Genomic DNA, 17,614 nt, shown 5'->3' on the forward strand with positions numbered 1-17,614 from the left:
CTGAAAATAGCAGGTTCCATGACAGCTTCAGGGCTTATATCCCCTCTTTCCTTCCTTCTCCTCCTCCATCGCCTTTCCCGATACCTCTTCTCCACCGTCCGATAACCCAATGTCGCCGTCACTTCCATTCTCATCCATCAGTGGTTCTCTGTCCTCACACTCTTCTCCTCTAGTTTCACCCCTTCTAATTTCTCCCTTATTACCCTCCAACTCAAAAACAACCCTCAGCTTGCCCGCCTCTTCTTTCTCTTCACCAAACAAAAATCCCTCTGTGCTAACAACCTCTCCTCCTATTCCACCAAAATTCACATCCTCCCTCGTGCTCGACTCAAAACCCGTGCCTGGGAACTCATCCGCCTTGCGATTCGGACCCCAGGTATTGGAAACGAAGTCACTCATTTGAAACTATTTGAATTGCTAGTTAAAACTTATAACGAGTGTGGTTCTGCCCCGCTTGTTTTCATTTTGTTGGTGAATTCTTGTTTGCAAATGAAAGGGCTTGAGGGTTCTATCGAGATTGTTAGAATGTTACTGTCGAGGGATTAGCCCCCAGCCTTTTTGTGAGGAAGGGGAGGTGAGTGAAGCGGAGCACTTGTGGGCGGATATGAAAGTTAAGGAATTAGATTCAGAATATTTCTTAGTTATTGACACTTATAGATGCTGTTATTCGAAGCTGGAACCTTGGTAGTAAACGCAATTATTCAAACCTGGACCTTTTCAGATGGATAGAATATATATATATATATATATATATATATATATATATATATATATATATATATATATATATATATATATATATATATATGTGGCATACCACTGAGTTAAATTTCTTTTTTAACTTGGAGATCCAATCTTCACAGTTCCCTGTAAAAGTGAAAACTCATTAAAAAGTTCTGAGTGAATTTAAAAGCAGGAAACATCCAAAATCCATTTATTAGCATCATCTATTGCTCAGCCTCTATCACTGCAGACATGATCTAGGTGTTATCCCTTTCGATAGTAAACTAATAGGTAAATTGCATGCAAACCCCTTCAACTTTCCCTGTGATTACATTCAAAGCTCAGTCATTTAGGTTGCTAATTCATTGCATACGGGATTTTGCCACCGTCAAGATGATAACTAACTTCGTTAAGTAGGAGGTTGATGTAATTGACCCCGAAAATAACGTAATAGACTGACATCTAGAGCAGGTGCACGGCTTTTGAATTTGAAGGTTTAAAGGATTCCATACAACGCTATTACATTTTATACTGTTGTGGATTTTGGAGGTTACTGGTTTAAGCTACTTAAATGCTCGTATGAGTATTATTGGTTGGAAACCCGAACCAACTACAACCAAGCCAACGGCATTATATAGAATCACCGTATTCGCACCACACCACACCAAACTCCAACGCCTCTGCATTTATTGTCATCTCCTCTCCTCCTCCTCCTCCTCCTTCAATCGTGTCTCGTCAATTTCTTCATTAATAGTCTTTCCCCACCTTTCATTAATGCCTCCCCGCCTTTCCGCTCTCCTATCTCCCGCCGTTCTCTCCATCCAGCTGTCCACGTGTCCACTCTGGGTTTTCTCTGAAGAAAGAATGGCTTCTCTGTTCTTTTTTATTTATCTTCTGTTGAACCTCTCCGGTGAGAGCAATGCTTCTGGGTCGCCGCAACGGAGCCGGCTCGACGAGAAAGCCGCCACGCTTGAAGCCGTTGATCTTAAAAACATCGGGCTCGCCATCGACTTACTTCTTCTCGACGAGCCGCCTCCGCCGCCGGAAAATCTGATGCTTGATTCCGACAATGGGAAAAACCCTCTCCGACGGAAAAAGGGTGAACCTTTCATCCCTCTGTAGTATCTAAACGAGAAAACCCTGGGTTTCATCATTAACGACCCAAACGGAGATGCCCTTTTGCTCCAAAACCCATTCCCTCCTCTTCTATACCTCCAAGGCGAAGCCGTGTTGGGCTCCGTTATCATCATCCTCTCCGCCGCTAAACTCCTCTCGAAACCAAATGAATACGACCTTTTCAACACAAAATTAAACTTTTCCTCGCAAGTATTGCTTCCGTTTGTTCTTCTCGGTGACGCCTCTTCGGTTATCTCCGTTACGGTGTTGTTCGGGAAAGTTTGGAGAGGTGTTTCCGTCAGGGAATCCAGAGCGTTGTTGACGAAAACCGTGTCGTCAAGGCTCGGACGGATTCTCGCCGCCATTAACGGTGTGAAAGGAGATTCCGTGGCGAAAATTCGAGCTCTACACAGCGGGCAATTAGCGTGCGATTTCAGCCAGACGTCAATGCAATCCACGTGGAAGGCGTGCGAGCAAACGGGGAGTGTTTGGACATATTCGTTGTCTTCGAACTCCAACAAACACACGGCGCAGTCTTTGGGGCTGTTGTTGGGTCTGGTTTTCAAACTGTACAGAGAGAGCGGCAGCGTTTTGATGGCAGATTCATCGAGGCCGTAAGGGGAAAGAGGGAGCTCGAACGGATCAGATGGCGGAAGTGAGTCGAGGTCGGTCGTTGTGGATGGTAAGTAGCGTTGTCGTCGCCGACTGCGGCGGCGGATGAAGTTGAGTAAACGTAGAATTAGAGGGATAAGCCGTTTCGAGATCAGACGCGAATACGTGACGATCAGAAATGCTGCGGCCACAACCACCACCATGGCGATCAACGTTGGACTGAATTCAACTGGAAGCTTCGAAGGCGGCGGAGACGACAACGACGACGACGTCGAAGACGGAGTAGTTGACGCTGAAGATAACGGAGATGGAGAAGGGGTCAGCGATGGAGATGGGGCCCAGGCGATGAACCCCATAATCGGCGGAGACGGCGGCGTTTAATAGAGCGGTGATGGGTGGATTGTTTGTTTTTCACATACACACCAAGTGTTAAGTGTTTTAGATTTGAGGGTTGACTATTTTGTCTGGTCTCACACCCAACGATTTGTCGCGAGGAGATGGCGGGTAGACGAAAACAATTGATGAATTTAAGGCTATCGACAAGTTTTTATCCCCTGCGGACGAATTCATCTTGAAAACCGGAACACCCATGCTTTAGCTGCTTGACACGTAATGATCTGTTCAAAACTCAGTCAACGGATAATTAAATCAGTCGTTTTTTATGACGTGGTTTATTACTATTGGTTAATCATAGGTTTGGGTTTGGGATTTGTAAAGTAAAAGTATATGGTTGCGTGAATCAGAAAACATGATGGGAAAAATGGAAAAGAAGGTTGGATGTGGTGACCCACAGGATTAGGATCTTGGAGGAAATGGAAGACAGGAGGCTAAGTACGTATGATCCCTTTCACACTACGTACTTGGTGGTGATTTTAGACTTTTAACTAAATAATAAACTTTTTTATTTTTTTATTTTTAAAGGTAATATACAAAAACGATCTCTCGATTATAGTGGTTTATTTTCTTAAGTTATCGACTATTAAAAGTTATAAAATGATTCATCAACTATAAGATGTTGTTTATTGAGCAATTCGATTATTAAAAGTTACAAAATTAACATCTAACTATTTATTATGTTTCAAACTCATTATTTTCCGTTAAAAAGATAACGATAGTCTAATCTGGATGTTAACATGTTGTATATGATAGTCGTTTAAGATTCTGGATTAAATTTTATCACATCTCCAACAGATTAACATCCATCTCATATTGTCGTCATATTTTTAACGAAAAATGACGAATTTATAATATAATAAATAGTCAGGTGACCATTTTATAACTTTTAATAGTCGGTGGACTCAACAAAACAACATCCTCTAGCAAGAAATCATTTTGTAATTTTTTATAATCGAGGGACTCAATAAAATAATATTCTATAATCAAGATACAATTTGTATACTTAACCCAATTTTTTAATAGTCTATAATGATTATAAAGTAATATTAATTAAAAAATAGTAATTAATAACGTATATCTTATAGATATAATTATTTTTTTTATAAAACAGACATAACTATTAGATAAGATCTTAATGAAAAATAACATATTTTTTATCACTTTATAAATTTGATTATTTAAAATTCTAAAATTGAAATCAAATCAAATTTTAATAATCACTATTATAAAAGAAAACTTTCCGCTTCTTTTATTAATGATACATTTTATAAAAAAATGTTAACGCGACATTTTATTAATAATTTATCACCTATAATATATTTGATTATAATGATGGCTCGGACGAGGGAATAGGACATTGTCAGATAGGAGCTTCTGCACATCGACATTGTTTGTTTGGAGTGTGATTTTCTCGAATATATTTTATACATGCTCTAGAGTCCATAACGATATTGCATGTTTCTTTGGAATAATGTTTCTACTTAAACCTAATAGAATAATAAATTTTCGAATATTCAAAGCATATCTATTCGGTAAGTATAATGTGAGTGAATTCTTAAAAGATAAGTATGTTGTTAATTATTTTGATGATATTCTTATATATTTCTTTTCTTTTGACAAGGTTCAAACGCTTGAAGTTTGGCAACACAACATACTTTCGACGAAGGTTATCATCCATAATAACCACGGATTATTCAAGCGGTTAAACGAACAAGGTAAGAACAATATAGTAGATGCACTATCCCGAAGGTACACCCTTATCTCATAAAAGCATACTACTATTTTAGGAATTGAAAACATGAAGGGTTTATATCTTAATGACTTAGATCTTTCGTTTAAATATAACCATTCCTATAAAAGTCCGTTTAATGAGTTTTATCTTTTAGATGAATTTCCTTTTCAACTGAACAAGTTATGCGTTCGACAAAGCTCTTCATGAGAATTCTTAGTTCATGAACAACACTCAGGAGACTTAATGAATTACTTTAACAAACCACTTGACATATTTTTAAACACTTCTTTTGGTCGCACACGAGTAAAATCATGGAGAGTAAATATAAGAAAATAATAGTACTTTTGGAGTATTATTATTAAGTATAAAATGTTAGTAATAATACTAACACATATTTTATATTTGTATATGTTTTGTATGTATGCTCGTGTAGATCGTGATCGAACTAGTGATAAGAGCAAAGCAAAAGGTAAGGAAAAAGTTCAAGAATAATCAAATTTTGATAGTAAGGCATACCCGGTGAGTGCATTTATTATGTACTTATATGATATAAGGACGACTTGCGATGAGTCAACCTCGAATATTTTTATAAAAGCATGTCTTATTGTATTTTGAAATATTTTCATAAGGTTTATGAAAATGATTTATGGTAATTTTAGGGTATAAACTGTCCTAAAATAAATGGATGATTTTTTATATTATTTTAACAACTATCGATGTTTCAGAATAAATGTTTATATTATTTTAACAGCTATTGTGGTTAAAATATTGACCAACCTCTTTATTAAAAAAACCACAACTATGTTGATAAGTGGTAATTTTGTGTTGAGAGGATGCATGTTACTTCATAAAAGTGGAGGATCAGATCATGTCAAACTATAGTATAAGGACTAAATTTAGAGGTTTACGATCAAGTTAATAATGATTGTTTTGTATGTTGAAAAGATGTTTACATTCTAAAAGCGGAGGATCAAATTACTCCAAATAAAAATATAAGAACTAAATCATAAACTTGAGTATAAAACAGGGACAAAAATACAATTAGACCAACACAATACAATAGAGAAAAATAATTGTCCCATGCAGGACGCTCTAACCCAGCTGAGCTAATAGGGTAGACGCTTTTTAACTTTCTAATATTGTTTTTTTTCCTGCAGTGATTCTGTTTAAAGGAATCCGACCAATCGAATGCTGGGACGACTACAAACCACGGATTCTAAGGTAATATCAGGATGATTGCTACAGAACAGGCCAAATGCTTCAACAAGATAGTAACTTAAGAGCGTTTGGATAGGGGAATGTGGGATTTCCTCTGTTTGGTTAGTTCGAGAATCTCATTTTCGGTAATGTAAGATTACTAATAGTAGATTTTTAGGGTATATTATCAGGAATGTCATTACCTTTGTTTCCTTAGGTATTGTTAGATTACAGACGTTTTGGACTAAAATGTCCTTAAATGCTTTTTTCCAAAAATATATTTCTTCCGTCATTGAATAATAAAAATTCTATAAAGGTTAAATTACAAATTTATCCTTAAACTATTTTAGATTTGCAAAAAAGTCTATAATTAAAATTTTATATAGAGTTCAGGGGTTAAAATAAAATTTTACCCTTTCATTAACCTTTTTATATTTTTAATTTTGTAAAAAAATTATATAAATTTAAATTTTTTAAAGAAAATATATAAATATTTTACAACTTGTTAAAAAAACAAATATATAATAAAGACAATTTGATCAAATATACATCAATAATCTTTTATTCTTTTAACTAAACACGGTAATCTTACATTCCTGCTAAACCAACCAAACACAAAATACAACATTCCCAGTAATCCTATTCCCTGGTAATCTTACATTCCTATTGGCAATCTTACATTCCGTGAACCAAACCCACCCTTAATGCTCAAAGTTTACCACTTTGCAATTTCCTTGGTCTGTCTCAAAATCAAATCTTTCAAACTTCCATGTACTGGATAAGAACATGTTAACACTTGGACAAAACTGAAAATTGAGGTGTTTACTCTTTCCTTTTATAGGATATAATAATTTGCTTTCCTTTGCTTTTGCAGCAAGCTGGTCCTTAAGTATGATCACGTATCAGGAGGCGTATGATCACGTATCAGGAGGCTTATGATGCTGCTCTCCGAATCGGTTCTGCCACGAGGAACCAGGGTGTGAATCCTGTAAGTAATCCTAATGTTAAACCAGTTTAAACACAAATTTTCCTTTATAACTTTGTTTATTAATCTAATGTCGTTTTTCTAGGGAGACCGATGCGGCATCTACAGATCCAATTGTCCGGAGTGGATCATTTCTATGGAGGTATGCCTTGCCTAGTATCTGTTTTCTGACTGTTAAGTGACTTGTGTTGTATAATTTGTTTGTTGGCCACTCTTCCACAGGCTTGTAACAGTCAAGCTGTAACATATGTACCTCTGTATGATAGTCTTGGTATGACATCTCTTTGTCGATACATTTTTCGGTGTAATGATTGTCAGTTGTTCTTCGATTGGTTTCGAGGTGATAGTTTATCTGGTTTTACGCTGTTGCAAGTGCTAATGCAGTGGAGTTCATCGTTAACCATGCCGAAGTTAAAATAGCCTTTGTTCAAGAGAACAAGCTGCCTTCTGTAAGTTTTCATTGCAGATGGTGCAATATGTTTTTCGGTTGCATTGCATTTTAGCTTCGTTTAATGATACGCTTTTGATCCTGGACGGATCCTATCATGCCTTCCAGCATGTTGTTCTTGCTTAAAAAGTAAGTGCAGAATCCATTAATTAGGTGCATTGACGTTGAATTTACCTATTTTCTGCAGTAAAAGCTTACCAATTTAAGTGTTCATCTTATGTTCTTCAGCCATTGTCAGTTTTGCAAATGCTTCCACCACACAAGAGAAGGAAGCCGAAGAGCTCGGTGTATCTGTCTTTTCATGGAAAGAATTCTCCGAGCTGGTAACACGTCTCAACTTTGTTGTGCCCTTAAATTATTAAAGTTTCATAGGGTTCTTTGGACTGTGAGCTTCTGCCGAAACAGAAGACTGATATGTGCACCATAATGTATACAAGTGGAACAACAGGAGAACCAAAGGGAGTCATTCTCACAAACAGGGCAATCATGACAAAAGTTTTGTCTATATATCAACCGATAGAAATCACAGACAAACCTGTGAGAAAGCAAACATAGACCCTTTTAATCGTAAAACATCGAAGTGTTTTCGAGTTAGTCTTTGACGTGAAGTTTAACATATTTGACATGAATTGTGTTAGTGTTCAGAAGAGGATACATATTTCTCCTTCCTCCCTCTGGCTCACGTCTACGATCAGATGATGGAGACCTATTTCATCAAAAGAGGTTCCTCAATAGGATTCTGGCAAGGGATAAGATTACAATTTTCCATACTCTTACCTTCTTTAGTGTTAAAGCATCTAATTAAATCATCATGCTTTACTTGCAGGATGTCCGTTATCTAATGGACGATGTCCAGGAACTAAAACCAACAGCATTTTGCGCGGTTCCAAGAGTTTATGACCGCATATACACTTGTACATATCGACAAATCAACTTTACCAACGTCGGAATAAGTTGTTACAGTATGCCTATAACTAGTAAGTTTACTGGTAAACCTTATATTTGGTTGTTGGATTTACTAGATCGTGTACAGTCCATCTAATGTAAAAGCTAAAAACAGCAAATTGAGAAACATGGAGAATGGATTCCCACACGAGAAAGCATCCCCTCTCATGGACAAATTCGTCTTCGAGAAGGTTTATTTTCCGATCGTGACGTATTTTTCTCGATTCTGAATAATACCCCTGATTTACTTGTTAAAATTCATGTTATTCTTGTAGGTTAGACGAGCATTGGGAGGCAAAGTTCGTATAATGCTATCGGGTGCAGCGCCTTTGCCGAGGCATGTGGAGGAGTTTCTGAGGGTCTCTTGCTGCTCTAATTTATCACAAGGATATGGTAACAACTAAATCAAGTGTTAATGAAAAATTTTCTGCTCAAATTTATTGAAATTATTCTGTTTTTTTCAACGTGATAGGTTTGACTGAGACCTGTGGTGGGTGTTATACTTCCCTTGAAAATGTAATGTCTACGATTGGAACTGTTGGGTTCCAGTAACAACCATCGAAGTGAGGCTTGAATCGGTGCCGGAGATGGGATAAGACGCACTTTCCGATGAGCCACGAGGAGAAATATGCCTCAGGGGAAACACCCTTTTCTCAGGTTGCTACAAGAGGCAAGACCTAACAGGCGAAGTTGTTACTGATGGCTGGTTTCATACAGGTATTAAAGAGATATGCACTTCCTGATCTTACTAACCGTGACTCTTACTGATATCTATATGTTGAAATCGTTGCAGGGGACATTGGTGAACTGCAACCCGATGGGACGATGAAAATCATCGACAGGAAAAAGAACATATTCAAGCTTTCTCAAAGCGAATATGTTGCAGTCGAGAACATCGAGAACACATTACTCGCGTTGCCCTCTTATAGCATCGGTAAGTCGTACACATAACTATTCAACCAGTTGCACATAGTACTCCATTAAGGCCCTAAAACCGAGTTTTTCGAAACTTTCCGACGGACAGATTTGGGTTTACGGGAACAGTTTCGAGTCATTTCTGGTGGCCGTGGTAGTCCCTGAGAGGAAGGCATTAGAAGACTGGGCAATGGAACATAATGAACCTATCGATTTCAAGTCATTATGCGAAAATCCGAAGGCTAAAAAGTACATTTTGGACGAGCTAAACAACACTGGCAAGAAACATCAAGCAAGTAGATGAACACCTCAACATCTTCGTCTTCCTTGTACTGCAAGTTATAGAAATCATTTAAGTTTTGTTCATCAACTGATGCAAAATCTATAATACTTCCAACAGCTTCGAGGCTTTGAAATGCTAAAAGCAGTGCATTTGGAACCGAACCCCTTTGACATGGAGAGTGATATGGTGACCCCAACTTTCAAGCATACAATTTTATGTTAGAAATAGATTTTTAAAATTTCGAGATACGAAAAATATATTATCAATACAAAAGTAAGGTAACGTCCCCCGACTATTAAAAATTATTAAATGATCACTCGACTATTCATATGATCCAAACTCATCCTTTTCTATTAAAAGTTGAGGATCGTTTATCTGCATGAGAAAATTGACTTCACACTGAAGCCAAGGGGACCAAGGCATGCTAAGATGAGTTGTGAGGGGAAGAAGTTGAAATTCAGGTGTCCTGAAGTGATTATTACAAGTAGTTGCAGAAACATGTTTCTGTTGTGTAGTATTTACTTGAAAAGACAGGTCGGTAAATGATATATGTTAAAAATTCGGATTCGGGTTGGGTTAGGTTTTTTACAATATGATATTCGGGTTGAGACGGGATCGAGTTTAGGGTGAAAAATATTAGACCCGACCCGAAAAAGATAATATAATTTTACCTTATATATTTAGGAATAATTACAATGATACCCCTCTATATATTATTTTTTTCAATTAAATCACTGTTTTTATTGAATAAAAATAATATTTTTTATTATTTCGGGTCGAGTCAGGTCAAATTTTTAAGTTATACATCGGGTCGAGTTTGGGTCGGGTAAAATCTTATTTTGGTCGGGTCGAATCTCGGATAGAGGATTCCTTATTCTTGGGTCGGGTAGGGTCGGGTGGACCAAAAACCCGACCCATGCCCATCCCTAATTGTAAAGCTTTCTTTGTTATTAGTTCCACTTGCCAGTGTTTATCGTCTAGTTGAACCGAAAATTTGATGATTTGATTCCTTCAACTAACGATATTGAATCATTATAAATAATTAAAACCAGTTGAACCAAGTAATTTTTTTAGAACTTCTATATATATATATATATATATATATATATATATATTATTTGATCATTCGAATAATTGAATCGAAAATCGATGATTTAACGAATTCGACAACTCATCTTAATTTAACAACTTCAGTATGGATGAATGTATTGTTGAAGACCAGTTTGAAATATTTAGTCACTTAATTCTTATAGTTTCGGTTCGGTCATTTGACTATTTTTTTTTCAAAATTACATCTAATGTTACGCTTTTGTTTTATTTTGATCACCCACTATTAAAAATTTAACGATGATACTAATATGTCTTCATAGAGTAGTGCCATGATAAAAATTACCATGGCAATAATTCTATTTTTTAAATAATAGGTGATCAAAATGAAATAAAAACATAACATTAAATATGATTTTAAAGAAAAATAGTTAATTGATAAAAACAAAATTATAAGAATAATTGATGTGAAATAATGTAATTTACCCATTAAAATATTACTCAGTTGACTTGTTCTATCTTTTACATTCAAATATAAAAATCAGGTGTTTGAGAACATATGAAGCCATCCACACCACAAAGGCCCTTCTCTTGCCAATAAATTATTTATTAATTGAAAACTTCCACTTTTTTATTTTTTTACAATTTAATCCTTAGAATTAACGTTTACCTTTTATTTTTATTTTAATCAAACAAAATTAATTAAATATAACACACTTCTTGGTACTTCAAATTGAAATAAAACTTATTATTAAATGACTATTATGATGTTTACCTTATAATTTAAAGGTTAAATTGAATATTAATCATTACTAGTTTACTACCATATAAACAATTTAATAGAAATTAAGGTAGATATATGTTCAACTATATTTTTATTTTGTTTAAGTTAATTGTTTTATTAAAATTATATCTAACGTTTAATTTTGATTTTATTTTGGTCACTCTCCATTAAAAAATTAATGGTGATTTTGATGTATTACTATAAGATAATACCACATCATAATTGAAAAAAGTTACGTCAGCGGTTCTGTTAATTTTTAATGGTAGATGACAAATGAAATCAAAATATAATGTTAGGTAGGATTTTGAAAAAATTAGTTTATGACCAAAATAGAATAAGATCGATAGTTAATGTACTAAATGTATAGTCTATACAATAATTATTTGAGTAAACTATGCATTTAATACCTAAACTATTAATTTTAGCCTATTTTAGTACCTAAACTTTTAATTTTGTCAAACTATATATAATATTTAGATTTTGTTTAATTTTAGTACCCCTTTATAAAATTAGTGGAACTTTTGCACTACATTATTTTGTGGATAAATTACATCATTCATCCCATAACTATATTCTCACTCCTATTTTTGTCATTAAAGTTTAAAATTTTTTAATTTAAGTACTCAACTTTCAAATTGCTCAAGTTTTAATCACTAATATTTTGTGAAATGATATTTTTATTATTAATATATAATTAAAATAAAAAAATATGAAATTTAGAGTGATTAAATTAGGAGTAATTTAAAAGTTAAGTAAGTAAATTAAAAAATGAAACTTAAATGACCAAAATAGGAGTGAGAAGATAGTTGAGTGATGAATGATGTAATTTACCCATAAAAAAGTGCCAAATTATAACAATTTTTAACGGCATTATACTAAAATAAAATAAAAACTAAAAGTCAGACATAGTTTTAAAAAAATTGAAAGTTTAGCTACTAAAATAGATCAAAATTGATAGTTTAGGTACTAAATGCATAATTTACCCTAATTATTTTATGATAAATGGATAACGTAATAATGATGACATATAAGGGGCATTTGAAGTTTTCATGTCTTAAACAGTCAACCCTCTGTTTCCTTGTAGCTTCTTCCCTTCACCGCGTTGAGTTGGAAAAAGAACAATGAATAAATGTAAGACAAATATGTCTACCAACTCAGTCCAGTCATCTCTCCAGTCCCCATCGTTTACCACCTACACAAGACTCCGCCATATTCATAATTCTTAAATGTTTTGTTTGCAAAAATCCCATTTTCCTGGATATTTCCCACTCCTCGCACGTCTCCCATCTTTTCCTTTCCTTTTCCTCTTCTTGCTTCTACATCATTTTGACCTCAAAAACAACAAAGGGTCTTTTTCAGAAATGGTTTAGGTGTTGAAAAGAAAAAAGAAAATGGATTTTGTTTAATTGTTTGAACGAATCGTTAACTTAATGTTGTTCCCGTTCTGCCAAAGTCTGATTCTTTTGGCTTGCTTCATGTGATTGTTTTCGAACAACTAATGGCTGGGATTCTAAGAAAATTTCTTCCTGTTGTTGGGAAATCATCTGTTAAAGATGATTATGATGATGACAGTAACGTTGAGTACTCATTTGCTATTGAGTACCATGGTCCTCCGGTCAGTTTTGACATCCCCAAAGCTGTTCCGGTGGACGTTGGCCGGCTCCCCACGGCGGCTCCGGTTTCCTCTTCCTATGTTTTGAGTGATACTGATGTTTCATTGCCTGTTATCCAACCAATTGTGAAGGCTAAACCAGAGACCAAAAACTCAGCTCCAAAACTATCCAATGAATCATCGACTGATAGTTTGAGGAGACCATCAATGGAGCTAGAGTTAGTTGATTCCAATACAATTGAGTCAGTGTTAAGCTCACCTTCACTTTCATCGTCTGAAATATCTTCTCAAAAAGGGGATGAGGATAACAAAGTGACTACTTGCCATGTCAAAAAACCATCTGTAGTAACTTTCCGTGATCCGGAATCATGTGACGTGCTTCAAGAAGAGTTGAGCTCGCATTCGAACCATTCCGAGACCGGGAGCACCGACACTGCTGCACAATCTATTGCGAGGAAGGGGGAAAAAGGGTCATGTTATAGGTGCTTAAAGGGGAACCGGTTTACTGAGAAGGAGACTTGCATTGTTTGTGATGCAAAGTTCTGTTACAAGTGTGTATTGAGAGCAATGGGGTCGATGCCGGAGGGAAGAAAATGTGTTACTTGCATAGGTAAGAAGATCGATGAATCGAAGCGATCACGTCTCGGAAAATGTTCGAGGATTCTCAAGAGGTTGCTCAATGAGTTGGAAGTTCAGCAGGCAATGAATTCTGAGAAGACGTGCATGGCAAACCAGCTACCACCCGAGCTGATCGTTGTCAACAGAGAGCCTCTGAATCAAGATGAGTTGCATGTTCTGCAAACCTGCCGAAACCGGCCGAAGAAATTAAAACCAGGATTCTATTGGTATGACAAAGTATCTGGATTGTGGGGAAAGGTAACAACTGAACTTTTCCTTTGTCTTGCCTTACAAGTAATCTAAGTTTGGTCCTCTTCCCTTAAAATTGAACTTACTGCTCTGTTAAGTAATCAGGATGGACACGGGCCATGCCAGATTATTACTGCTCAGCTCAATGTTGGTGGACAAATCAAGGCTCATGCTAGCAATGGAAATGCGAAAGTAATCGTAAATAATCGAGAGATTACAAGAAAAGAGTTGTGGATGCTGCAGGTTATTTTGTTGTTGTACATGATTGAGTTCTTTTAGACATGTAAGTTCAGTGCCAATCTGTTAAATTTTTTTTTCCAGATCGCCGGAGTTAATTGTGAAGGAAAACCGAGTTTTTGGCTAAGTGCCGATGGATTGTACCAGGAAGAGGGTCAGAATAATGAAAAGGGGCCTATATGGAAGAAGGTATATTTGCATATGGATGTTCATACTGCATACTGCATACGCATAGTTATTTTCCCTTATGCCATGTCCTTAGCAATAACATGGATGTTGTACATGGACCTTATTTTCAGACACGAGTTAAGCTTTTTTGCGCTCTCTTGTCTTTGCCGGTTCCTCCCAATGCAACAAGTCCCGCCGGAGAAGATGTCGACCAGAGAACCCTGGAGCTGCAAGTGCTTCATAAACTTCTACTAGTTGGCTACCAAAAGTCAGGCACAAGTACAATATATAAGCAGGTAATCAATTTGACTAGTAATCTTGGGTTTTATGACACTGGAAATGAAGAATAGACTGTCTAACCGGAACATCGAATTCGATCACTTGCTTATTTCAGGCCAAGATTCTGTATAATGTTTCCTTCTCTGAAGATGAACGCCGAGATATAAAATTGATGATCCAAAGCAATTTGTATGGTTATCTTGCTGTATTGCTCGAAGGGAGAGAACGATTTGAAGAAGCCTTAACAGAGAATAGAAAAAGGCAGATTGCCGATGGATCTGGTCCTTCAAGTACACCACAATATGATATATTATGTACTCTAATTGAATTTAATGTTAAATGGAGTGTGACCTTCATTATTGGAAACAGGCAGGGAAAGCCAGATTGATCGTAAATCTGAATTTTCCATTTCGCCCCGACTGAAAGTCTTCTCGGAGTGGCTTATCCAAGTGATGGTGTATGGTAATTTGGAAGTCATCTTCCCAGATGCTACTTCTGATTATGCACCATATGTTCAGGAGCTGTGGAACGATGCAGGCTTTCAGGCCACATATAACCGAAGACACGAACTCGAAACGCTGCCCGGAGCTGCTACTTATTTCTTAGAACGGGTAAGCCTGCCCCATGATTTCCTTGATAATAGAGCTAAAAGCACTTGGTATTCTTAGCAATTCTTATAGTTTAAAACTTCATCTTCTTCTCAGGCTGTTGAGATTTCAAAGACGGATTACGAGCCCTCGAATATGGATATCTTGTATGCCGAGGGAATCACGTCGTCCAACGGACTATCTTGCATGGAATTCTCATTTCCCACATCAGATAGAGAAAGATTTGTTGATGGTTATCAACATGATCCATCAGCAAGGTTAGTTATAACTAAATCACATATATTTATCTTGCTTAATATGACTTGTTCAAATCTTCAGGTTCCAACTTATTAGATTGCATCCCAGTAGCCTTGGGGAGAACTGCAAGTGGGTAGGGATGTTCGAAGATGTCGATATCGTCCTGTTTTGCGTCTCATTGACCGACTACGCCGAGTTTTCATTAGACGGTAACGGTGTTCCGGTAAACAAAATGGTGGCAAGCAAGCAACTGTTTGAAAGTATAGTCACCCATCCGGAATTCGAACAAAAGGACTTCCTTCTTATACTCAACAAAGCCGACCTGCTCGAAGAAAAAATCGAGCAGGCACCCCTGACTCGATGCGAATGGTTCCACGACTTCAACCCTGTTATCAGCCATAATCAACTGTCCAACAGCAACAGCTGCAATGATAGAAACAGGCATGCTACACTGGCACAGCGTGCCTTCCACTACATTGCCGTAAAGTTCAAGAGGCTATTCCATTCGCTTACCGATCATAAGCTGTACGTTTCCATGGTTACCGGCTTGGAGCCGGATTCCGTCGATGAAGCTCTCAGATACACCAGAGACATTCTTAAGTGGGACTACAACGACAACAGCTTCATCAACGTCGAGATGTCGTCTACAGATATCGAAGCAAGCTCAACTTCATGACCCTTTTTTAGTTTCTTCAAAAGGATTACAGATAAAAGGAAACACTTGAAAATAGATGTAAAAATGTAAAAAAAGATATCAGATTCTTAGGCCCCAAAACAAAATCTTTTCTGCAACTATCAATTCCTTTATTATTTTTTGTTCAAAATCACATACCAATAATCAAACGGTTCAAGCACTTTCTAAGTCTTTTGTATTTGCTAGATTCCCAGGGGAAAAAAACATAACTTCGCTGGGGAATAAGATACAAACAAAGGAACATTCAAAGCAAAGCTGCCATAACTTTAACAATGAACAATATCAATAATAAAAACAACTCTAATTTACACAAACATAGAGTTGAAGCCTTGCTTTTGTACATATACGCTTGAACAAAAGTTATGCAAAAACATAACTTGTATACATTTTCTTTTCTTTTCAATCACCAAGGGACGAACCGGTCTATAAGCATACAGACAGTAGCTTCCGACATAGTATCATCCTTTGAAGCTTCCTTCTCTTCAACTCGACCTTCCTTGGTAAACTTCTGCTCTTTCTTAGCCCTTATCGACATGAAGGGATTTCTTGCTTGAACCTTCTCTTTAAGCTTTGCTTCTACCTCGTCCATCCACTGACGTTTTTTCCAACCGAAAGCTTGAATGAAAAGAGATGGAATTTGTTTATGTTTCTTCAATGGAGAAACTGAGGGGAAGCAAAAGGGTTAGACTTAATTCCCAAATATTAGCCCAAACTATCCCTTTTGTGACAAATAAGTGCTTACGACTTTTTTTTCCTAGCCTAAAGTTACAAACGTTACTCTTTTAGATGTCCAGATCTTCAACGCCATTAGTTTTCCCTATTAATGCGTTGGTAATTTTAAAAATTTTATATAAAATTTAAATATATATATATAAACATAAATTTTGAAATAACCCTTAAACTTTGAAAACTTTAGGTACCCGGATGGGTAAAAAACAGTAGGCACTTATTTGGCAAAAAATATACAGTTTAGACACTTATTTGGGGATTAAGCCAAAGGGTTAATATAGAAGAAAATGACAACTTTGGTTTTGTAAAAATGGTCCCAGGAATATATTGGCTACAATTGAACATTTCTGATGACCAAAATGGTAAAACAATGGAAGATATTTAAAGATTTCTAAAAGCAGTAACGGACATAATCTTATGCCGATGAATAAATTTATAAAATATTAGAGAAACAAAAATAAATCATTAATAAAAAGAGAAAATAACCTCAGTGACCAAAAATGCCTTATAATATATGAATTTAACTAATTTTTTTTGGATTTGCCAAAATGACCAACAAATTCGCAACGCGAATTCCAATTTCACAACTCAGTTTCCAAATTCGCAACGCGAATTTGTAAATCGCAACACAGAAGTCAAATTCACAACGCGATAGTCAAATTCGCAACGCGAAAGTCAAATGTTTTTACGCGAAACACAATATTAATTTCGCAACACAAATGTAAACAATATTATCGCAAATCATCTCTAACCTAAAACCCTAAAGCACAACTCAGTCCCATTTCCATCTCTCACTCTCTACGGCGACATCTGTCCTCATCTCCGACGAAATCCGTCCTCATTTCCGACGAAATCCGTCTATCTCCATCTCTCAGAGCAACCCTCACAACCATTCACAGTTAGAAATGGAAAATCAACCACCGAGGGTTAGTTTTTTAATTATTTTTATTTTGAAATTTTTGTATTATTATTAGATTAACCATTTCACTAAGATTGCTAA

At 36.2% G+C, this 17,614-nt stretch overlaps 2 protein-coding genes and 1 pseudogene across 2 annotated transcripts; 2 read left to right on the plus strand and 1 right to left on the minus strand.

Moving 5' to 3' along the window:
• Window positions 1-1,005: 1,005 nt before the first annotated feature.
• LOC120145480 (RING-H2 finger protein ATL65-like) lies at window positions 1,006-2,937 on the minus strand. The gene has a single exon (XM_039159303.1). It carries the CDS (start codon window positions 2,805-2,807, stop codon window positions 1,611-1,613), a length of 1,197 nt encoding a protein of 398 aa, XP_039015234.1. The 5' UTR covers window positions 2,808-2,937; the 3' UTR covers window positions 1,006-1,610.
• Window positions 2,938-5,500: 2,563 nt separating this feature from the next.
• LOC120145397 lies at window positions 5,501-9,574 on the plus strand (annotated as a pseudogene).
• A 2,681-nt stretch (window positions 9,575-12,255) lies between these two features.
• Window positions 12,256-15,961, plus strand: LOC120145487 (extra-large guanine nucleotide-binding protein 1-like). The gene is made up of 10 exons (XM_039159309.1): window positions 12,256-12,597; window positions 12,663-13,671; window positions 13,768-13,905; window positions 13,984-14,088; window positions 14,199-14,363; window positions 14,462-14,636; window positions 14,716-14,957; window positions 15,051-15,211; window positions 15,273-15,898; window positions 15,931-15,961. Exons 2-9 carry the CDS (start codon window positions 12,682-12,684, stop codon window positions 15,865-15,867), a joined length of 2,571 nt encoding a protein of 856 aa, XP_039015240.1. The 5' UTR covers window positions 12,256-12,597; window positions 12,663-12,681; the 3' UTR covers window positions 15,868-15,898; window positions 15,931-15,961.
• The last annotated feature ends 1,653 nt before the right edge of the window (window positions 15,962-17,614 follow it).

This window comes from Hibiscus syriacus, unplaced genomic scaffold, assembly GCF_006381635.1.
Source record: "Hibiscus syriacus cultivar Baekdansim isolate YM2019G1 unplaced genomic scaffold, ASM638163v2 tig00110893_pilon, whole genome shotgun sequence".
Classification (NCBI taxonomy): Eukaryota; Viridiplantae; Streptophyta; class Magnoliopsida; order Malvales; family Malvaceae; genus Hibiscus; species Hibiscus syriacus.

Excerpts from the sequence above, each read along its gene's own strand:
- LOC120145480 (XM_039159303.1), bottom strand. The coding sequence starts at position 2,807 with ATGGGGTTCATCGCCTGGGCCCCATCTCCATCGCTGACCCCTTCTCCA.
- LOC120145487 (XM_039159309.1), top strand. The coding sequence starts at position 12,682 with ATGGCTGGGATTCTAAGAAAATTTCTTCCTGTTGTTGGGAAATCATCT. Across the intron at positions 13,672-13,767 it reads TATCTGGATTGTGGGGAAAG|GATGGACACGGGCCATGCCA; the intron begins GTAACAACTGAA and ends TTAAGTAATCAG. Across the intron at positions 14,637-14,715 it reads CGATGGATCTGGTCCTTCAA|GCAGGGAAAGCCAGATTGAT; the intron begins GTACACCACAAT and ends TATTGGAAACAG.